The sequence below is a fragment of the Cephus cinctus genome, unplaced genomic scaffold (assembly GCF_000341935.2).
Source record: "Cephus cinctus unplaced genomic scaffold, Ccin1 Ccin1_scaffold0690, whole genome shotgun sequence".
Taxonomy (NCBI): domain Eukaryota; kingdom Metazoa; phylum Arthropoda; class Insecta; order Hymenoptera; family Cephidae; genus Cephus; species Cephus cinctus.
In genome coordinates this window covers 1,007,772-1,031,562 of record NW_014333313.1, presented here as the reverse complement: position 1 = coordinate 1,031,562, position 23,791 = coordinate 1,007,772, and the positions used below count along the sequence as shown (strand labels likewise).

General features: G+C 41.1%; 4 protein-coding genes across 15 annotated transcripts in view; 2 read left to right on the top strand and 2 right to left on the bottom strand.

Moving 5' to 3' along the window:
* Positions 1-266: 266 nt before the first annotated feature.
* On the top strand, positions 267-2,065 carry LOC107269824 (beta-1,4-galactosyltransferase 4). Its single transcript, XM_015744093.2, has 2 exons — positions 267-1,249; positions 1,313-2,065. Exons 1-2 carry the CDS (start codon positions 452-454, stop codon positions 1,505-1,507), a joined length of 993 nt encoding a protein of 330 aa, XP_015599579.1. The 5' UTR covers positions 267-451; the 3' UTR covers positions 1,508-2,065.
* Positions 2,066-2,564: 499 nt separating this feature from the next.
* LOC107269822 (RNA-binding protein 5) lies at positions 2,565-10,130 on the bottom strand. The gene is made up of 8 exons (XM_015744091.2): positions 9,714-10,130; positions 8,571-9,179; positions 8,403-8,472; positions 7,268-7,341; positions 6,055-6,168; positions 5,219-5,966; positions 4,965-5,128; positions 2,565-4,892 (listed from the first exon to the last, which is right to left on the bottom strand). The coding sequence occupies exons 2-8, from the start codon at positions 9,162-9,164 to the stop codon at positions 3,870-3,872; spliced, it is 2,787 nt and encodes a 928-aa protein (XP_015599577.1). The 5' UTR covers positions 9,165-9,179; positions 9,714-10,130; the 3' UTR covers positions 2,565-3,869.
* A 137-nt stretch (positions 10,131-10,267) lies between these two features.
* Positions 10,268-23,791, top strand: part of LOC107269873 (ELAV-like protein 1) — a 37,093-nt gene continuing 23,569 nt past the window's right edge. For 2 of the 11 annotated variants that reach the window (XM_025087190.1, XM_025087188.1), the window contains exons 1-2: positions 21,351-21,968; positions 22,346-22,437. The gene's annotated coding sequence lies outside the window, so the exon portion shown is untranslated. Of the gene's footprint in view, positions 10,398-11,902; positions 12,195-21,350; positions 21,969-22,053; positions 22,071-22,233; positions 22,438-23,243; positions 23,292-23,791 lie in introns of those variants that run through there. The other 9 variants (XM_025087195.1, XM_025087194.1, XM_025087189.1 and 6 more) reach the window with 8 other exon arrangements.
* On the bottom strand, positions 12,202-18,485 carry LOC107269871 (cytosolic carboxypeptidase 6). 2 transcript variants are annotated; one of them, XM_015744228.2, is made up of 6 exons: positions 18,348-18,485; positions 15,668-16,460; positions 15,400-15,603; positions 15,091-15,314; positions 14,003-14,198; positions 12,202-13,820 (listed from the first exon to the last, which is right to left on the bottom strand). In XM_015744228.2, the coding sequence occupies exons 1-6, from the start codon at positions 18,364-18,366 to the stop codon at positions 13,484-13,486; spliced, it is 1,773 nt and encodes a 590-aa protein (XP_015599714.1). In that variant the 5' UTR covers positions 18,367-18,485; the 3' UTR covers positions 12,202-13,483. The 2 variants fall into 2 exon arrangements, with proteins under 2 accessions (XP_015599714.1, XP_015599713.1); XM_015744227.2 differs by lacking the exon at positions 18,348-18,485 and adding an exon at positions 16,539-16,622.

Here is a 23,791-nt window from a genome sequence, read left to right as displayed (position 1 = left end):
TCCACTCGCCGAGTCCTGCGCGATGAATTGGCCAGTATTTCAGATTTTCAAGTGTTAACATCCAACTTTATTCATTTAATTCATTATTTTAATATTCCAAACACTTAATTTATTAATATTTCAATTTGAACGTAACTTATTTTCGACTGTTTAGATTTACCCTTAATTTTATATTTTTAATAAATTTAGCAAGTACACGTTCGATCAATCACAAACGTGGGACTTGTTCGAGACTCCTCCGCTCAGGTGGCGCGTCGAAGTCGAAATAAAACTTGGACCATGAAAATCGGCTCATTGGCAATATTGGGCAATATCCCTACTCATCTCTGTCGGGACAGCGTGGTTGATAAATTCGAAATTATAATGACTTAAAGATAAAAATCAAAAGCGCGAGTATCAAATACTGACTCACAAATTGTGATGATAATACTCGTGTAAAGATTAGATTATTATGAGAGGTATACCCGCGGTACTAAGGACGCTTGGTGTGTTTCTCTACGAGTATGCTCGTAGCTTGTCTTACATCGTCACCGCGATCCTAGTCCTCTGTTATTGCTTGCATCCAGCAAGGTTTGCACCGCATTATGCCTTCATCAAGACAGAAGACATCTACGGCGAAATGGAGAGGTCATATCCTTCTAGGGACAATTCTTGCTCTGTTTCTGTGAGCGGACGGCGCTTCTCAGAATTGTTATATCCCGATGAACATCCTCGTGAGGATCCAGTAGCTTTGGCACGTCGTCTTGGCATTCTACCAGGAGGACAATGGAAGCCACTGAACTGTCATCCACTGTTCAACGTTGCTATCATCCTGCCATACCGCAACCGTCAAAAACAATTGACCATATTCATGAATTATATACATCCATTTCTTCAAGCACAAAATCTGGATTACAGGATATTTGTTATTGAACAAAGTCCCATGCGTGAATTCAACCGAGCAAAACTGTTTAATGTTGGATATGCAGAGGCCACTAAGATCAATGACTTCCACTGCTTCATTTTCCAGGACATTGATCTGATTCCACAAAATCCAGACAATCTTTACGCTTGTACCAAGATGCCACGTCATATGAGCTCTAGCATTAATACCTTCAGGTACAATCTACCATATATTGGTTTATTCGGTGGGGCTGTTGCTCTAACAAGGAAACAGTTTGAGAGAGTCAATGGATTCTCAAATGTTTTCTATGGGTGGGGTGGCGAGGATGATGACTTTCAGAGTCGATTGCAAACTAGAGGTTTCAAGGTATACATTTTGTAATTATATTAATTGAAAGTATGTGTGTGAGATATTACATCCTCTTTGCAGGTTACACGGTTTGGACCAGACATAGCACAATATTATATGTTAAATCATAAGAAAGAGCCTCCAAGTAGTGCAAGATTTGCCAACCTGAAAAGTGGAGCAAACAGATATGACACAGATGGAATTAGTAATTTGGAATATCGTGTACTGAGTCACCAATTACGTCCTCTTTACTCTTGGATATTAGCTGATGTTTGAATCTCATATTCGTGCTCCTAAACATCTGGAACTTTTTAATATCAATTGATATCCTGCCTTACTGTAGTGTTATTACAGGCAGCTATAAGTAATCCACATCGTTGATCACAAAAAAGGGGAAAGTAACAATGACTTCACAATACTTAAGAACATGTTCCTCCAAAGATAGCTCATTAGCTGTTCGTAAAAGAGTAAGCTTAATTATAAGTCAAAGGGAAAATAATACTTAATGGTAATGCCAGTTATGAAAAGATTTTTTGAGAATGAAAGAAGTTTCTATTGCTACATCATTAGAGGCAAAAATATTAGAGAATCTCATTTCAGATCTATGATATTTGTAATGCTATTATGTTTAAGAAACGTCCTGTGGCTGCATAAAAAGCAGTTAAAATTGTTGCAATTACAAAAATATCTATACCAGAAGCTATGGCTATACTTGAATCTTTTGCAACATCTATCAGGTGTTAAACAAATTTTTTAAATGGTTGATAAATCTCTAAGTGATTTTGTTATTGCCACTACACTCTATACATCAAAATATAAGTTGCATGATGCTCACTACTTTTTTCGTTGATACCCTTAAGTCATGTTAGCTTAGAAAATTTATATCTTTAAATAACAGGGCTAGAAATGTATCCTGAAACACTACACATCATTATGAATTCGAATAAGTAGCTCAATGTATCTCAATAATATGATGTTTTTATCATTAATTGTTTTACAAGAATACATGAAACATATTTGTAGTATATGTGAATCTGCTATATGTAATTAGAATATTATTTATGAGTCGGCACTAACTTTAAGAATGAATCTCTGTAATTAGTAATGTTTATAAGGTTTTCCATATCAGATACACGTGCAAAAGATGTTTAATATAGTTGTCATTGGAATGATGCGTCATGGAATGCAAAAGTAAAGAGAAATTTAGTCCTTTGCATTTAAAGAAAATGCTTATAAATCACTATGATATACACCAATATTTTACCTCGCTGGTAATAGATGACAAATAATTACATATAAATATGTATGGCATAAGAAAACAATGGTAGACCTCTTTTACAAGCAATGTGCCACGTGTATATTTATTATATATACTGTTAGAGTACATGAATCTCACAAGATGAATTAAAAAAATAATATTAAATTGTAAGAATGGTTGTGGAGATGCATGTATGTATAGCCGATATTATTAAATGTACCTCAAAATACCGCAAAAAAATATCAATGAAAAAAAAAAGGAATACAACTGTGTAGCATCAGATATAATTACATCATAAAGAAATTCAGAAATTCATCAGATAATTCAATGTCATTTTTCGTACACAATAAATACAAGTCATTAAAGGATAAATTCATATGCAGAGGCTCCTTATAACGCGATTCTGCTATCTTCGATAGAAACTGTAATGACTGTGATTGAAAATTAGGTTCGAGCGTTGACGAGTGATCTAGAATTTCGACAAATGCGTGAAACGCTATGTACACTGTCGATTTAATATGCTGCATTCCTTTTCAAAAATTAATTTTTCATCACCTCGACGACGATGATGCTATAAGAAAATATTTTTACACTTTATAATGTTAATTAACGACATGATCATTGCGTTCCGCCATATGTCGTACAACATTGATAAGAACCGATTTTATCATCATGATTGAAATTATGTCTTGTCTGAACTTTGCTATCTTAGCGCACTGTAAATCCAGTAGAAAATAGTCAAATCATCAAATATCCTTCTCTTTCTTCTTCGAGTATTTAAATTCTTGCCCAGGAACAAGATCAGTAGGCGCTACGGGCCGTTGCGTAAGGAATTCGTTTACCCTTTGAGTACTACGAACGCATGTATGTTCGACAAGCGTTAAAATTTGAAGAGCTCCGCACTCAAAGGGTTAAATGGGTGAAACTTGATTCGCAGTAAAAATTAAAAATGTATCTCAAAGGACTGTATTATGAAGCGAAAAGAGTTTTAAACATTGCGAGGATAAGTTTTGGTACGGTTGACAGTACCGTGCGTATTATTGACATCGGTTCGATGTCTGGCGTAAGATATAAAATAATGGGGAGCATTGACGTCATTCCTCGCAGACTGCCTGACTTAAAGTGCATAAAGAGAATTAAAAAAATCTGTATTCTCGTTAAAGCAATAAAACTGTATCTGCATGGAATTGTACGTAGGTATTCTAAATTTGATTGGCTACGACTTTCTTCGTACCAACAAATCGTGGCTACTCGGGAGGTTTATATACCTACAGACCTGGTCATACATATATATGTATATATATATATATACCTATGCGACCTTTGATTACAAATTACATGTTTACATATAAAATTTGTCATATTCATACTTAGCATATTTTACGTGTCATTCAGTTCCTGGTAGCGCGCATACATCATCTTCTTGACACAGTCTTTATACGTGTCTCCGGGTAGTGCGCTGTAAGACGCAGATTTCGCACCGAGTCCAGCTGTAGGAACCCGCCTTTCCGCCTCAATGATACTCGTCCTACCTTGGTTCGATTTTCCTAAGCCCATTCCTTCGCTCCAGCCCATTTTTTGCAGGAGTTTGTTGCCAACGTTGTCAGAACCGATGCCGGCCCTGGTTGGTTCCTCGTATGAGACGGATATATCCTCGACCCTTGTTTTTAAATATTTTTCTTTTAATTTGTTAGGCTGGGGTGGTTCAGGCTCACCATACTTGGCACGACGTTCCTTCGCACGGTCTCTGTACTTGTTGTTCCTCTGCTGAGGATCGTTAGGATCCAATCCTCGCACTTGGTACCAATTCTCCAAGTTCTGCTTGTGTAGATCCGAAAGCTGCTGGTGCCGTAGCAGTGCTTCCTTGCTGGGAAACTGTCGTTTACATAGTAAGCATGCTAGTTTACTCCAGTCTGTATGTTGTCTGTCTTCTTGCTGGACATCCTCGATTTCCTCGTCGGTGTCGCTACCACCACCGTATGCTGCTACCAAACCATTACTACCGCTTGGGTCCTCATCCTCGAGATACACGTTGGCTAGATTTTTCTTTTCCAATATGGCGTATCCTGCGTCAGCAGCGCCACTTCCGCTTCCTTGATGACCGTCGACACCCGCAAACTCAGAGTTCCAGTTGCTTTTTGCATTCTCTTTCTTCTGATTCAATGTCTTAGCCCATCGTTCCATGTCCTTGGCTATTTTCTTAGCTACCTTTACCTTATCCTGCTTGCTATCTTTCTTCTTGCTCTCGTCTTCTTTCAACGGATCTTGAGCAACGTTACTCAACGAGGAGGAAGATGGATTTTGACGACTAGCAGATTGTTGGCCACTGTCGATACTCGCAGTGGCAGTAACTGTAGTGGAATTACCAGCAATCCCCGAAGGTTGCGTTGCATTGGGACTAGTCTGTAAGAGAATCGTAGTGATGGTCAGAATCATATGTATAACAGGATTATTATTTGTTAATATAGATATTACCTTGGCTGGTTGATAGGATAAAGATTCTGAGTCCCAGTACAGGAACTGCTGTGTATGACTGTTGTAATAATATTGTGAGTTCGGATCATAATATAATCCAGTACTAGGGTCATAGTAGTAACCCGACGACTCGTCGTAGTTATAGGTGCTGACATCAGGCACAGCTGAAAAACACAAATAGCCATTAAGAGCCCACACAAAGCATACGAAGACTTTTGTAAAAGGACCATACGGATCTCAGTGATGGAACTTACAATAAACTTTGCCATCATTGGCATGTGCCGGGACTCTTCCACTGGCCAAAGTGGTGCTGGTTGGTGCCGTAGGGGTTGGCCTACCTTTCATTTCCTCAGCATCGCCAAGCTTTCTCGATGCTTGCAGTTGCTGTATAGCAGACTGCGCTACAGCTGCAGCTGCATTCACTCTATCGGTTTGATTTAAGGACGGCAGGGTGATAGCAGAGCCCTGCATTATTTGATTCTGGTAGTATTGCGTGTAATACTGAAGATAGTGAGCCTTTTGCGCAGGCGTTTTCGCGTACATATTTGCGCTATATTCAGCCAATTGCGCCACGTCGTCCAGCGTATACCGCTGAGCTTGATTCTCGTTTGACTTCCACGTGCCAGTGTTGTTAACTTGGTGAAGCTTACAATAGGTTATCTCGACCTTTCGGCCATCGACGACTAAGCCCTGCTTGGTCAGAGCGGTATGCAAGTACATCGCGTCCACTACATTACCCATCTCCAAGTAGCAAACTCCACGTGATGTGTTGGTCAGGGTGTCTCTTCCTATGCGGATACTGCGTATTGGCATTGACGACAGGTTCTTCATCGCCTGAAGGACAGAGTCTTCTGTTGTTAAAACATCAAGCCCTCTTAGGAGGACTGTATTTGTTGGATGAGGGCTGATCTCGTCACTTCCCTCACCACCTTCTTCACTTTCAGCTCGCGATGCTGAACACTTGAAGCAGGTTTCTCGTCGTTTGAAATTATGAGCTCCGCACTGTTACGAAATTGAAGAAAAGATCGTTATCGGGGTAAATCCTTGGAGATTATACGTTATTAAATCAAAAATTGAATATTATTGTTACCTTGACACAGTGCCAGTCTTGTGTGTTTTTTGCCGGTGGCTTATCCACGTGACAATCCTTTGGTATACTGTACTGCATGAGGGCACGATATTGGTCCTGTAGCATCAGTACGCCCTGAAACAGAGAATTTCAGTGTTATCCCGTCCAGTATCTTCCTTAGGCCTCCGTTCGTCCCTTAAACTTGCTTCTTGCTGACGAAATAATATATACTACTTCATAGCTTTCTGTCTCGAGCGAACGATAATGGAAGTGTCGTGGTTTTTAAATTCTGGGCCATTTCGCATGACACGTGGGCGGACTTTCACTCGTGTCAGTGTCAGTCTTATGTAATATGTATGGATAAAAAAAAAATTCATTTTCACGGTAGTCACGTGCACAAATTACCGAGCCTCCTTGGAAATATTTTTAAGACAATTCTGCGAGTTTCGTGTGATACCGTACAAGTGTGTGTGGACTCCGCGCGAATTTTGAGTAGTGAACAATAATTGGTTATATAAAAATAAAAAGAGTCTTTATGACAATCTGAGAAAATAATATAAAATAAAAAACGCGCTACCATACCAATCAACGTAAACATCGATTAACGACTGTTTCCGAATTCGTCTGTATCAAGATAACGTAATCAATACACTAATCGACAATTTATTCGCATTTGATAAAATTCCCGAGAAATCCACTAATCACAAAAGTTACACGTTATTATATGCGAATCGGAGTTCTAGCGAAATAGGTCTATTCACTCTCTGGTTTGACTAGTGAGGTCATTAGCCCAGCTAATAACGAACAGATTTGAAAAAAAAATACTTTATCAGTTCCGACAGTGTATGATAAAGAAAAGGCGTACAAGAATTCGCGGCGTCAAGAGAAAGAAACGGTGTAATGATTAAAAAAAAAAAAGAGAATATGGAAAGAAAGAAAAAGAGAGTGAGCGAGAGTAGAAAAAGAGAAAAAAATAGAGCGAGCGGACGAGATAAGAATAATCTGTAGGGTGTGTGATAGTGAAGGTCAGGTGGGTGACGGGGGGTTGATTTACGGGTTGTGGTTCCTAGATAAATAAATAATTAGGTATGGTAGATTGAAGTAGCCTTTGATAGGTGCAGAGCCATGGCCATGGAGCGGCCAGTGGGCTGCGTTACCGTGCCCTTGCCGCCACGGGGCGTCGGTGGCACGCAAGCAACACATCGGTTGGGATCTGGACTGAACTTCTTTCTACCTGTTTCATCTCCATCCACCGTGCGGCCTCCTGAGTCGCGTTAAACTCGACGAATGCAAAACCTCGCGAAGCACCTATACAGAGCAAATACACACAGATCCAAAGTTAATCCACGTTTTGCCTGGGGGTATCTCTACTCTGAGAGAGGGCAGTCAATCACAGCACCAACCATTGACAGACTGAGTTCCGAACGAAGCAATTCCTTCGTTTCGGCGCTTGATTTTCATTTCCGTTTACCTAAAGCTCAGCATAACTAAATACTAGTCCTCAGAGACAGAACTACGTGTATAGAGTCTCTTGCTGTTTCTCTTTTAGTTGTTGGAACTCTCTGTACAACTCGTTCTTGGGAACAGTTCAAGATTATTGCCTCGATTAAGGAATTAATAGAGGAATATATATGTATATATGGTACCTTGAAATTTATTCCTTATTATGGTAAACGTACTTGAACTGTTCGTAGGAGTTCGTACAGATCTTAGTATCTTTTTATTAGTATTATCACCACCGAAGCTTTGCTTTCTTTTTTAAAATTTGCTTTAACTTTTTCGCTTACTTCTTTCGTGGTTATGACTACGTGAGTCACGGGATCGTGAAACCAAGTTGAATAGTTGAAATCAAAAGCGGAAAGCACCGGAGGGATATGATTTTGGTTATCTCTGTGTCGATGTTGCTTTTAAAATTGTTATATCTGAATACATGCTTGCTGCGTGACAAATTTATTCTTGCATCTTCTGATATTAATTCTGAAGCCGTATTCGGTTAATGCCCCGTATAAGTATGGAGGTGGATCAATAGCGCATTGCTTTTGTATTTTATATTTATATAATTATAAATTAGATACTTTATTATGTGGAGTGTATCGTGTATCAGGATGATGGTATTTTCCTAATGCTCCTGAACTTACCTTTAATAATGATATTATACTTTATTTTTTAATGATTACTATATGATCCTCCTCATATTAAACTAACAAATATTTGGCTCCTAGACTGACAATAAGAATACGAAATCGACACGAAGTTCTCCGGTGCACAAATCCGATGAGATAGTTGCAGAGTCAACGAACAGCATAGTCGGAGGGTGAAGATATAAAATAAAAATGAAGATTCTAGTTCTTTAAGCTGGAGATAGTTACCTGTGTCTTTCTTTCGAATCAGCCTGATGTCCTTTGGCATGAGACCACAGTTGAGGATGTCTTGCCGCACCTGTGATAGACACATCAGAATGATAATAGTGACTCATGTGAGCAATTAGAAACTCACGCATGGTCAGTTTATCTTGGACCACTAAGTTGACAACCTACGTCGTTTTCAGTGATATGCTGGGCGAGCCCACGAATCATTATGGTGTTGTTCGGAGACTGAGACTTGTAGTGGACTCCTTCCATGGACGAACCATAATTGCGACCATGGTCGTGCTCAAAATCTATGCTTTCTCGGCTATGATCATCGTCTCGATCACGATCTCTATCATCTCTTTTTCCTCTACGGTCTCTATCTCTATCTCTGTCTCGATCTCTATCCCTTCGGGATCGATCTCTATCTCTTTCACGATCACGATCACGTTCTCGATCTCTTTCTACAGAATCTCTATCTCTTTGTCTCCCATAACGATCCTCTCTGTCTCTATAACTTCGATCTCTGTCTTCCCGACTCCGTTCTCTTCTTTCTCTGGAACGATCCCTTTCACGATCCCTTTCTCTCCCACGATGGTTCCTGTAGTCTGGACTGCGATGTTCTCTTTCACGATGATCAGTATCACGGTGCTCTACATATTCTGGAGAACGATTGCTTCCATACTCATTGCGATAGTCACCATAGTCTGAACCATGACCTCTTCTTTCAGGACCATAGCCTGGTTCCCAAGGATCAATGTTGCTGTTGTACATGGTATCCATGCATTTGTTGTAACCCTGTAACAGGACAAGGACTCGTTCTGTGAACATTAACGTAGCATAAAACAGCATCTTCCTTGCAGACTAATAGTCATACTATTCTAAAGTGTATATCTCTGTACAATTATGAAAAGCGAGTGATAATAAAATGGCAGATATGGCATAGGTGCTCTAAAAGATCCATTCGTTTTTTTAAAATAATACATCAAAAATACTTTAGCTGACCTATAAATTTAATTTTATCTCATTAGTTCAAATAAAAATAGGTCAACAAGACATTTACGAGACACTTGAGAAAACATTTCCACAGCAGGTCAGAGCAGGAGGCTTGTCAGGAATGTGCCACGAATTTATTTTATAAAAACGATAAAAGCAATAGAAAAACGAGGTAAAATGCAGTACAATTTATCTAACACAATAGCATATCCCTGTGATTCCCTTCGAATATCAAAAGCGATTTCGAATTTTAGGCGAACGGCTGATTTGGATTTCCAAAGCTGGGCCCAGTGCAGAATGAGATTACGAATCGTGGCGTTGATTAATATGCGTTACCTCGCGAACGTACGATGTGCTTCGGATCACTCGCCAAATCAATTTCACGTTAAACAGTTGTTCCAAAATAAGTGCACTCTCCTGAATAGCCTAATTCACTTCAATATCACGGAATATCCTTAAGACTGTCCAAAACTTGCTATTGTGCACAATGGCGTGGTTAGAACTCCTTGTTCGTTCGGTAAAATATGGCGACTTGGTGGGGGTCGACGTTTCACCAAAAATCTACAAGGCATTTCACGACAGATTTCTCATAGATGGTGCTGATTCCGCCGTGTTATAAATGACGCTTTTCACATTTATATAGGCAATTTTTAGTTACATCACCACACATGGATAATATTAATACATGATATTTTAAATTGGTTCTCCTAGATGTGATATGCTATTTGAATTTGTATATATCACGAATTCAGTACATAACTTGCCAATGCATTTACAGTCACTTATTCGTAGGAAAGGCAAACAGACGGTTTGTCGATGTAGTAACCGCCTAGTACTTTGGTTATAAATCACTAGATGGCGACTGTGTCTACGCTTGAGGAAGCAAAAACCGTTGGTCGGATAAAAAGTTTAAGCGGTCTGAGCATTGTCATAATTTTTTATAATATATTAACAAGTGGAAGTACAAGCTCCTGTGAAAAAAGTGATTACCCTATCGAAATGAAGAAGACCTTGGATAACGTGAGTTTAAAAAATCCTTTTTCTTTCGCTTTATTGTCATTCATTGCTGTACAAATATTCTAAAAATATTATCCACGTATTAGGACGAATGATAAACCGAAAATGATCGATCAAAAATGATTTATGGTAAATTGAAACCAGGAAAAAAGAATATTCAAGAGCGTTGATTCGTCAATTGTGATTATTCATGTTAGAATATCATTAGTTTTGGAGTCGTAAAATATTATTCTTTAATATCGCAGTAATCGTTAGTGCTTGTATCTCCGATGATTCTGTAATTGAAATATTTATTTCCCTCGCGTTTCCAATGTTAGAAATACGGTCGATGTTTTCGCGATGGACGCGAAACTTATATTTTTCAGAAAGGTCAAAGTCGTCCAAAACAAAAAGGAGTACACTGTCTCGACACGAGGGACAAGATTTGCTAGTTGCTTTCGGCAAGTAAATACAGACTTTGTTAGCTAAGATGAGTAGTTTATTTCATACCTAAGCAAACATCAATATTTAACTAAATTTCTTAAGGAAGCACTGTCTTTCACAAAGGTCTTATAGGGTCGATTGCATATAATCAGCACTCAAACCGTTTCAGTGCCCATTATTTATTCATAGCTCTAATAAACTCCGAATAGCTCGAAATTCAAAATATGTCGTACAAATTACCCCAATGTAGCATATAACACGGAGTAGTATATTAATAACAGAACTATTACTGAAATAATAGCCTCACTAATGTAAGTCTCGAAACAGGCATCCGTTCCATGAAACATATTATAAATTCTCAACAAACTTTTAGTGTCACGATTAGTCGTCACTACGAGTATCGTATTAATGTTCAAAATAACAATCTTACAAGCGAGTTTCTCTGTTGACACCCGTTATATGTTCGTAGAGACTATAAATCGTTCCGGAAACTTCCCCAGGAGTTCACACCTTACATATAAATAGACGAAACGCGACGATCAAGCGCGTTCGAGTTTTTCGAAATTCACAAAGTTACTGATCCTCCCAGATTGATACACTAATCTCGCCGGATAATAAGTTATATGAGAATTTAATTCATATATTTACAGGGATTGAATCAGAAAACTAATAAAGCTCAGCCAATTGATAAAGTTATGTATTTCGGACATTAGTAATTCCATGCTATCATGATCAACGGAAGCAACAGCAATGGCAGAAAAGTATATAGATATATAGACACGAAGAGACTCAAGGGTCGAGATGAGCTTCCGCGTCGAGGTCGTCGTTGTACCAGCCAAAGGGTATAGCCACGGTGTGCCGGGTTTTCAGGGTTGGGTTTTAGGGTGGTCTCTCCCGGGAGGACGAGGATGTCGGTGCGAGCATTCGCGCACCAGGTCCACGCAGATATTACGTCTATACAGTTGGTTCAACGACCACCGCCCTGTTCTCGGCCAACCCCAACGTCCCAAGCGAAGCCATCGGGCCATCCAGATTCTAGAGGGAGCCAAAGCTGTACCAACGAGCTGGCTTTGCTAGCCAGTTCCGTCAAGCCCCGGGGTAGAAGCTACTGGCCGCTTGTCTGCTCCCTTCTTTCGCTAGTTTCATTTCTTTCGTTTTAGTTCCGTTCTGTTACAATTGATTGACATTGATTCGTTCGTTGGTTCGTTCGAGTTGATTATCCACGCACCGGGATACATCTGCTACGAGGAACTATCCTTGTAACCGCTGACTCGGGGCTGAACGTTGTATACTTGCCCTATAACTATATTTGTACGTTCTGGGTTCGCGAGTTCGTTGAATTTTCGAAAACCAAAAAAAAATACTTATATCATTCAGGTACGTGCCTTATTGTCTGATAGTATTCCCTGTGTACGTATGCTTTTTTTAATTTTCTTTGAGTTCATTGAATATAAGACGATTCAAAATACTCATTACTGATCGTTGACAAGGATATGATTACGAACAATCTTTACCTTGGGTATAGACTTTATTGACATTTCTGAGAGTCGATTAAATTTTTAGTTTGACTATACTGCATTTTTGTATTATGAAATAGACGGACTTCTGAAGTTTATTTAACACATTCTTTAATTTTCCTAAAACAACGTGTTGCATTCACTGGTCTGCTGAGGTTTGCTCAATTTTTATATTACATTCATCGAGTATCCTTTGTTGTCGTTGAACCTTGTTGAAAATTATTGATTGACTTTGTACAGGTGTTTTAAGATGGTTGGGAAATTTTATATCTGAATATGTATACGTATAGTATAATTGATTTGGAGATTCTTCTTTATTGCTATGCATGAAGCCATACACAGCTCGAGTGTACATAGAGATATAGAAATAGAAAATTGCTCTTTAATTATACTTAGATTGTAAGCTTATAGATAGAAGCGAATGATACTCCTAATCTTTGTATTATGTTATTATACAATTATACGTGCAGTCGCATATAAAATGGCTGGATGTAATTCAAAGTGTTGATATATAATATCAGGAACTTTAAAAATTAATATTATTATGATTGATACGTGCAATTATTTCAGAGATCCGTCAATGATAGATTCGAGCAGATGTATAAAATATCTGTTCGAATAATTAATTCGAATAACGTGACAAATACGATACCGTGCGCTTATCTGAAAAGTAAAATGTGAATTTTGAAAATCCGATTATAAGGAAGACCAAGATCGATCCTAGGAACTTTATAATAATTGTCTATAATCGTTACATAATATTTTGATCCAGTGCCATGACATTTAGATAAATCGAAATGTACCTGTCTCGAGGTACTAAAATTTAGATTTAAAAAATTGAGCCATTCGAGATAATGAAGTATAAAACAGGAATTATGCATTTTCTGATATCGATTGTCACTAAATAATCGATTTCCGATTGGTCTATCGTAAAAATATCGATAGATCCGTAAGAGAAAATTTTGTTAAATTTCCTAAAAATCGATAAATTCCACATTCATTCTCTTGGCTCTCGATAACCTGTAGGATCTACATCCTGGCGTCGGTGATTCATATTTTAATTGTTCCACCGATCCCTTTTTTATTCCGAACAAATTATTCCGATAAAAGCCCTTCTATCGAGGAAACGTGATCTTACTCGGAGTACCATTATCTTCGAGGCTTTGCATATCGATGGGGCGAACGATGCGGGATCTTCGCTTTGTTTTTCCCAGTAGCCAGGTCCAAGCCGCCCCTTGTCAGCTGATTGAAATCGATAATGGTGAGTCTCGGTTCCGTGGCCGGTGTAGACAGGGCTTTCCTGTCGACTGGGGCTCCGGGACTCCGGAACCTGTAGCTCAGGTTCCTGCCACCACCCGTTCCAGTTCCACTTCCACTTCCAATTCCAGTTCCAGCACCCGTTCCCGTTCCTACGTTCATTCGGGTTCCGCTCATTGATCGGTAACGAGTACCTGACGAAGTATCCGTCACCTCCTCACGAAAATATCTGTCAATCATATTTTGGATTCATTCATAAAATGACAACGAACATCAAAATTTCGATTTCTAAGTTAGATTTTTCCAAAATCTCATAATTGCTATATTATTAATTTTGCTTGTCATTTTTTAAAAAATTTCAAATCCAAATTTCCATACGTTTCGTGGAAGAAAAATTTATTTTAATAATACTCGTGTATGCTGGCCAGGTGTAGAGGAGCTGGTGTCCTGGCTGTTCGTGGACGAGGTCTTCGAGGTGTTCGATGACGCTGTCGGGACTGACGACCTCGTTTGTTCGACGGCTGATCTGGAAGACCAGCTGGTATCAGTCCGGTCAATCTATAGTATTCGAGAAATACCCGCGCCAAATTCCGACCTATCCTATAATCTGGTAGTTGAAAGGTTAAGGTCAAATATTCAACTACTTGGATTTTTTTGAGATTTCAAGTAAATCCATTAATTAATTTTATCAAGTTTAATCAAATGCGACCTTAAACGAGGTCGTATCTTAAAATTATTTTTTGCTTATTCCAGTGCTACCAACTGCCGTGTTGGATCAGTTCGAATAACCTTACTTGATAGGAAACGTCTTATCTCGCGAGGATCCTTAATTTAGACTATATTTTTCCAACCCTTAGAACCTCAGGAATTCTTAGGGGCGACGAAGTCGATGAGGTACCTGTGTTACTGTAGGAAAATTTTCACCCAATTATCTCCTCCCTGGTACCGCCCCCCCCCCTCTTTTTCCACTCACTGATTTTCTCGCCTATTAATAATTTACTAAACTTTCCATACGACAGGTTTTCCACGCGCCTGTAACATCTCCAATCGCTTTATATCGATAACCTTATTGTAGCTATACTGTACGCCAATAAAAATTATATTACGTGATAAGAACAGTTAGGCGATTAAATTGATATCGAATATATATATCTCGATTGATAGGTACTCCATTTTTGGTTAAAATGTGGATAATTAAATTTTATATATGGAAATCCCAAGTGACCCAATGCTCACGGCATGCTTATATTCTAAATATTACATAAGGGTAATATTTATATCTGCGATAAGATATTCAAGGGGAAAATTGATTTTATGACGTTACGAATGACGTCGGAAAGTCAAACGTTCTGAGAAACGTTCTTATAACTAGTTTAATTATAGAATTACTTTTTTGTTTTTTAAATTAATAATCATCCGTAGAATCAAAAGTGTATTTTGATTTTAATTGAAATTTGATTAATATATTTTTGTTAAAATTAAATTATTTAAAAGGATACAGCCTTCCTCGGTATATGGTAATATTACCGATGTACCCTTTCGACAGTAACCATACATCGAGACCTGGATCGTGTAACAATTGACGTGTTCGCTCAATATTGAGCAAAGATAACGTCGAGCTGTACCAGCCTTTTGCGAATCCTGGTTGTACATCGTGCTCGAAGGATCATAGTCCTCGGTATGCTGGGCCAATAACTTCGGTAGGACGATGTGTCTTTCGTACCTACGTGGCTGGCAGCCTTGGGTCAGGTACTTGACGATGAACGTTTTTTTACTAAAATTAGCTGGTGAAATAAAGTGGAGCTTACCTGTAGACGTCGTCGTAAGTATTGCCGTAGACGAAGACACCGGTGGCGTTAGTGTGGGCGTGAAGGTCTAGTACACAGTCCAGAGGAGCATTTGGATTTTTGTCCAGGGACTCCAGCAAGGCTCTGGTGGCAGCAAGGGTGGGATGAACCCAGTCGGAAATTCGATTCCAAGATCGATTGAGATCCATACCCATCAGCGTTGACCTGGCGACGAGGAGGACGTGGGAAGAGAATGATACCAGGGGATGATGCTTACAAAGCGTCTCACCTGTAATTACCCAGGAACACCCCGTCCGGATTCAGCATAGGAACTATCTTGAAGACCACGTAATCCCTGAGGACCTGGGCTATGGGGTGGCTGCTCACGAGGAAGTCCATCAGACCTTGGCAGACAAAGGACGAGGGCGATTCGCCCGGATGGACCCTCGCCAAGACGGCGACGACCTTCCTCGGATGTTCACCAGCTGAACCGATCGTTGTCAATTCGACCTTCCTCTTCTGGATCGAGAAGGCGAGAGTGTCCCGTTTGACCAGGTCGCAACACTTGGCACAGAGGTTGTCCAGGTGACCCACGTGACGTGAGTAGGAGTAAGGGTAGGTCAGGGCAAACTGATAGACGTCTTCTTCACGGTCAAAGGCAAAGGCGAAGCTCAACACGTGGTGATTCTGATGCTGGAGAGACTTGTAGTAGAAGACTTGTCTGCCGGGGATCCTCTGCCACTTGGGTCTGCTGCTGCTCTTCACCAAGGGAGTCATACCCTGACGGAAGAGATTCTTGCTCTTGGATATGTTGACGATGTTGAAGATGACCCTCTGCTCGGAGCGAACGTTGTCCACGGTGAAGTTGAACCAGAGACGCAGTCGAGGGCTGCAGGTGTCAGGTCGTATGAAGAGGTCATACTCGAACTCGGAGACGAGGTCAACCCTACCCAGGTTACCAGTCTCGAAGGAGGCATCGAAGCACAGGTGTCCTTTCTTAGCCTTGCCACTGTGACCCAGTGGGCGCATCACCAGCTTGTTCACGTTTCCAAGACCACCCTCCGCGTCGCTGTCCTCGCTCTCTGTAAGAAGTATATCAGTCGAGGTTTTGTCAGGGTGGTAATTTTTGTATTTATTTTTATTGTTTTTTTCAAGCTAACCCGCCCTTTGATAGAGACTCGTGTGCTCCAGAGGATCGCGATATTCGCCCGGACGGGACATGCTTTTCGTTGGAATGGAGCATCCGACTTACTTAAACTGTCGGCAAGGACTGATACATCGAGTGTGTAAGGGCTGCATGCAGAGCAGAAGAGGGTTCGGTTCGTGCTCGCAATTTTCACGAAACCTCCTTCGTGTCCGCCTGACGCCTGCTACAATCTCCGATTTTACGTTCACCATCCCTGGCGCCACTTGATTCGCCTTTCGCGTGGCCATTCGCCTTCTCTCTCGATCGGATTCTCATTCTCTCTAGGTAACTAAGAACGTGCTAACGCGCTTACACGATCTTCGAAATTGAATTCCCTGGCACGCGAGGCTTTTGCATCTCTTCATTTCCGAGGGTGGTAATACCCCTTTTTTCAAATTCTTAACGACTAACGTCACTTCGGTTAGACACACTCGGATCTCAATACAAGATTTCCAGCACTGGCACGTACCGTTATACCTTGTTTCCTGTAACGAGGTACAAGAAAATCTTATCTCTCTGCTGATAATCTTCATCGACTATTCTATTCAGGGTATGCTGATCCCCTACAGTCAGCGTCGGTCCCGGCTATCATATGAGATATTGCTGATGCGAAGATATAATAGTTGTGGATGCTGTGTCAGTTTTCTTGGATGTAGCAACAAGGCTAATCTGATAAAGGGTTAATTACCAGATGGGTATTACACCAGTCTGGTCAATTTTGTCACTCTTATCCACGACACTGTGGATCTTGATTTTTCAATATTTTTGTATTAAAAAAGATATGATTATCTTTGTTCCAAATTTTTGATAAATCAGATTATCTTTTTAATGCTTCTTTATTGTACTTGATATTCCAGTCGCATAGGACAACTATTGTAACCGGAGTATCGTACATTGTGCCACTGTACTTTAAATCGAGACTAGTAATATCTATTTCTAGCGGTTATAGTGCATGTCACTATCGGACGATCATCCGATTATTAATACTGTATAGGTCCGTGTAACCTCAGGACGCTTTATTTATCAATGATTCAACATGGAGTACGTACAGCCGATACGTATATCATACGTTGAACCTTACTATAACCTATGAATGGAGGCACAAGAGAAAGTGAAAGAAAGAAATATCGAAAAATTTTGAAAAAAAAGAATAAACCTCCAAGTCCGACAATGTAGAATTAGACTTTTAAAGAAAAATTGATTTTTGAAAATTCATAAAAATGCAAAACTCATTTTCATTTAAAAATGAAAATTAAATGAGTGAACCAATGCAAATTAAAAGCAAGCACATTGATACCGGCACTATCCGAAAATTGACTTATCAAATAGATCAAAGGTCAGGATGCCAAAGTTTGTAAAAAGGTGCAAGAATCTTCACGCGATGCCAAAGCTCTGAGTGCGAAAATACTCGAATGCCAATTGACGTCACGTAACATTCCGTAATCTTCGCGTGACTCGTCGAAGGAAATTGACACGGCGTCAGATTAACATCAGGAACGATGGAAATGGAATAGTTTTTCCAGATACTCCGTGACCCGATGCCGGTGGGCTATTCGCACGGATGCCATTTGGAATATCATTGAGAGCCCGGAGATAAATTCCAGAAGGTATGAAGATGATCGGAGCACGCGATTGGAATCTCGAGAATTCGCCCATAAACAGGTCGCCGCGTATGTCGTCCTCGTTCGTGAAGACCTCACGACATAACCTCCAAGAATCATAGAAAACAACGCGATCCTCTGGTGCGACGTTAAACACGATTTGTATACGTAAAATCACCTACCGGATTCGGCGTCCGACATATTGTAAAGGCCAGTCCTGAACTGACACTCCTGGTATCCGTGTGGCGGACCTCAAACTTGGCGACACTTGGCCAATTCGCTGGTTTCCTTGGTTTGTTGAATCGATATATGTACGTACGAACCGTACGGGGTTTAATGCCCGTGCGGTTACGACTCATTATCCTGTGAACATGCCAGGAAAGTTCGCGCTAACCGGATATATGCCGCCGTGTTGTTACGAAGGGCGATACGCAGGCAGCGCGACGCCCATGGACGCCCGGGGGGGTGTGGTAGCGAGAGCCGTCGGAGAGCGAAGGGTGGCTGCACAATAGCCGCAGGATAAATTTTCGCCTCGTGTAGCGCTGTATGATTTTTCGCGATAGAAAATTCGTTCTTTGTTTTCATATTGTAGCGTATTATTTCATATTGTAACGTATCAAAGGGGTGGGATAGAGTATATTCGTGGAGGAATATATCCTTTTTATGGATGAAAAAAAAAAATAACCCGTGGGTTCGTTTTTTTTTTTTTTTTTTTTATATATATAAAAAATGGCCCTGGTCTCTCGGATGACGAAGAGGTAGGATTTGGACTAGAGCTGCATCATGGGTCATTTCTCTCGATATAAGGGTCTTACGGTTTCAAGGGGTTGGCAGTAGGAAGAGCTCAGGGCTGACGCGCATGCCGTCTTATCTTCGGGACTGAATTCTCCCCAAGGGTTGAACTCCCCTGACTGCTGTCCAGTGGGTCTTTAAGAGGCGAGCTTGACTAGCTTTTACGAACACGTAAGGGATGCCCATGTCTTTCTGGGGTAGTAACGCGTTGGTACCGTCGAATGAAGAATCGTTGGTATTAACAGGAGCTAGAAATGTCTTGGGTCAAAAGAGACTGCGAGGGCGTTGGAGGTTGGTAGGCTTGGCAGTCGTGTGTCATGCGCAAACCCTCTCGCAGCTAGGGCAATGCCGGTGCACCAGGGTAGGATTGGGAATGTAGGGGTTGTCTAGTGGGGAAGCTCGTCGCTCGTTGAAAGGAGTTTGCGGGGGTTAAAGTGAACCCCTGAGTGGGTTGGCAGACCTGGAACTGGGGTTGGCGCGTATCGAACAGGACGACAGGGGAAGAGCCTAAGCGAGAGAGAGAATTACAGAGTAGGGTGGGAGTGCATATGAGTGAGAGAGAGAGTCAGGAAGGGAGAGTAGTGGAGTTACCCTGCGGAGAGTGAATGACTGACAAGGAGAACACAGAAGGGATCGATATTCATACTCTTTGCCCCGTCTACTACACTATCGGACTCAATGGCGTCGCGACGCCTGCTGCTACAGGGTGCAACTCGGCCCGGGTGCTTTCCTGGGGCTCGTGCACTTGAAAAAAATTTTTTGAAAAAGAATCTAAAATCTGCTTCAGAGATTTTTTTTCGAAAAATAATATTTTCAACACCTTTTTACGTTTTCAATGTTTCAATTAAAAGTGCCCTTTTCAATGATGCCAATTACGAAAATATCTTTTGGAAATGTAATTATTCATTTTTGCAAAATTTTTCATACTTTTTCACACAAGGAAACGGCCTACTTGTATAGGTACGAATTTTTTTTTTTTTGAAAAAAAAAAACTTTTTTCACAGGGTTATATATTTTCATTTAAGGGTTCAACTTAGTCGCTGCTATTGTAACAAGCCTCTTAAGGGGATCTCATCACTGATTATCGTCCTACGCTACTGACCTCCCCACCAGTGCAATTCTCTCTTTCTCTCTCTCTCTCCCTCCCCCTGAACTCACTCACGCACGATCGTACTCGCTCTTCTCCCCGTCGCTTTTCCTATCCGCCTATCTCTCCCGTATCTCATAATACAAGGGTGTACCGGGTGGCACGAATGAAATGCATTATTCCCTGACTGAATGATTATGCTTATCGATTTCTCTTGACTGGGCTGACTCATTATAAAATGGTCATCGTGTTCTGGACTTGTGCCACTGTGTATGCACGCACGTTAAACACGCATGGACTACAGCTGACAATTAATAAAGAACTGTGCATCTAAATAGAAAAAAGTCAATGCACCCGACGACATTGTGACGCTGCATATAAATAGATAAAAAAATCGGCGGCTATAAAGTTTACGCGATTCAAATTTTTTTAAACCAACGTTTGGTACATCGTCTATTTGGGATTTTCAAAATTATTTTACTTCGACGAGATAAATTTCGCAAAATCACCCAAGGGAAAGCGTCGAAGTTTATAGGAATTTTCGAAACGTTATTATGCTTCTTTAACATTGAAACTAATCGGGGAAATTGAACCGAGCGATAATGAGGAAAACTCAGTGAAAATACAAGGGTAGCGGTACGCACCCTCTGATCCTCTTAACCCGCTTAGAACAATAAACCCGGAACTTTGATCTACCCTAGTACAAAGCAAGACTCAAATATCTATCCTATCCCGTATCTCAAGGAAGCGTACGAACTTAACCCCTGGGAAATTTAGGAAATTTAAAAATAAAAATAAAAATCAAGTCACTGTCCAAAATACAAATTGCAGTGTGCAATCAACGCTGGTGTATAATAAAGGTCCGCGACCGTACCCAGGCAAAAGGGGTTGACAGGGGTAACCAAGGGTGGTGAAAGTATAGGAGAAAGGCGGAAGTAAGGAAATGAAGAATGAAAGGATGGTATAAAAATAGACCGAATAAATATCAAAGAGGATGTCAAGGGACAGGGAGAGGGATGACGAGGAAGGGCTAAGAGGTTAAAAAATATGTAAAATTCCAAAAGAGGGGTTGCAAGAGGGCAAGCAACCTGCGTCCATGTAGCTTTCCAAGTAAGGGTTGTTCCTTGGGGTTCCTTCCCCAGGAGGCCCCTGCGTTTCCCCGATCACGCGTTTCCTCCCCTATCGTCCCTATCGGAATCGCAATCCCCACCACCTCGTATACCGGTTCCACCCCCACTCTCCGTCCTCAGGGTGGGATCCAGGATGGAGCAGCGATCCCGGCCACCCCGTCAGTTTAGTTACCGCACCACATAAGGCATTGCGTTGTAGACACCGTTGCCCGCAATATTATTACCTTACTTACCTTACTTGATTGGTTGATTCGTTAATTCGTTAATTCGTTTCCCCGTTAATTGCCTTTCAATTACATTACGTTCATCGTCTGGTTTTTTACCCTTCTTAAATAAATATATATATATATGTATATGTATATATTCATTTTAACGTGATATATATGTATATATATACATCCTCGTAATTCTTTCGTTCGATATTTTACACCCGCGAAACAAAACCCAAACTTCGAGACGTCTACCTGCGTGATATCTTAATAACGGACTACGTTTGTTCCATCTAAACAAATATAAAATTATCAATACCGACTGTGGAAGCGAAAACGAGAAAGAGAGAGAGGAAAAAAAAGGAAAACGAACGGAGAGAAATTATGTCTCGAAAGTTCGTAATATTCTTCATCGCGACTTAGAGCCACTTCAATCCACGAGTTTAACGAAAGCTTTCGGTTTCGCGAGTCGCGAGTCGCGTACTTTAACACCGTGAATCGAGGGATTAACCTAACCTAACCTACAAAGGAAGATTTTCGAGGAAGATACCGAAAAGGGAGCGTCACCCGGGAGAGAGAGAGAGAGTGAGAGAGAGGGATCGTTTGAAATATATTTTTAAAAATTTTGAAAAAAAAGGAAACGTACATGTATCGTTTGGATACGAGCTGACGTAGTTTAATTTTCACGTAATTATTGCTTCTTTGAGATTCGAGGATCGGTGCAATATTTTTTTTTTTTTTTTTTGAATTTATCGTCTCGCGAGTAAAAGGACAAAATTTGTATGTATTAACGAGTGAGGGAGAGAGAGTGAGAGAGAGTGAGAGAGAGTGAGAGAGAGAGAGAGAGAGTGTGTGTGTGTGAAAGAGAGAGAGAGACTGTCTGTTACACGTTAGTACTTGTAACGTAGCAATTTTTTAAGAGCTCCGTGCTCCTTTTCAATTTTCCGAACCGTTCAAAAAAGTCCCCGAATCGAACGACCATCGTTATAAAGAACCTACGTGTCCCGTTCTGCGCTAGTCAGCATCTTCCACCACTGATTTTCATCGTTAACCGGTATGTTCGTTTCTTTCTTTACTTTGTGTTCTGTGTCTGACTATTAATTATCGATCTATGTGTTGATCGTATATATATGTATATATATATATATCGATTATTAAGTTTCTCGATTTTACATCCCAATTTAACAACGCCCGTTATTAAATTCCAAAATAATTTATCCCTACGGTCCCAATACCTTCCCTGTGACACGCGCACGTCTCTCAAATGCCTCCCTCTATTCCTGACAACCCGTGTCACCTTTGACCTTTCGCTTGCTCCAACCCCGTCCACCGAGTACCCAAGCGAACAAAGAACTCTATACCTGGACTCCCTATACCCGCGACAAGAATCTACCTCCATCCAGATACCATTCCGGGCTCTAGAATTCATAAACATGGCGATCGGCATTATAACCAGATAAGACTGTACCCTGTCTGCAATACTTTTACGTGGACTTAAAATGTTCAATTATCACATAGCCTTGGAAGATAAAAGAAAAGACCCAAAAAAAAAAAACGAAACAAAGACGTCACAGTGATTCTATAATATTTTTGCCTGTAATCGTAAAGAGTCAGTCTAGAGGCCTAATCCGCTCACCTAGCCAGGGTGTGGCTTCGGCACGCGCAAACGACCGACGTATCTCCACCAGCACCGCCACCACCACCTTTGACTCTCATCCCTCCCCTCGCCTCTTAGCCACCACCATACCCTTATTCCTCAGACCTCAAGTTCGCACGAAGATCTGGGAGCAATGCCGTGTAACGCTTTGCAATTTTCCACGGAGCAAGGCCGCTCCTTGGGCGTCTCTCTATGTCCATACCAAGGAGCCATCGGCTTCCGGTTATCAACCGGAAACTCGGATGGGACGCGTGAGTGTCGGCCGCGAGGCATCCTTTTCCTTTGGACATCTTTTACCTGGCTGTCGAAGATCGACCGTGGGCGTTTAGCTGTCGAGAAAGATTTATACGTCGGGAGCCCCGATAGGGGTAACAGTGATAGAGACTGTATGGGAGAGAGAGAGAGACAGCGAGACGGGGAGTCGGGGCGAGGACGGTAGTGGCGACGGGTATATGACTATGATGGCGGCCAAAGAGCGAGACAGAATATTCGTTTAGTCGCCGGGGCAGCACGCTCGAGTATTGATCCACTACTGGGTCCATGTGTTGCGCGTGCGTTTTATACTGTGGGGTGAAACTACGGTACTGGGTGGGGAGGGCGACGCTAACCAAGGCAAAGCCCAAGCCAAGGCAGCCAGGCACAGACTCTGTTGGGGTTCATGTACCCCCGGGGTAGTTGCAACGCCAACCTTCTTCCTAGCCGCGCAGCCAACCAATCAATGGAGGCCGCCACCCCGTCCCCCTCTGCCCTC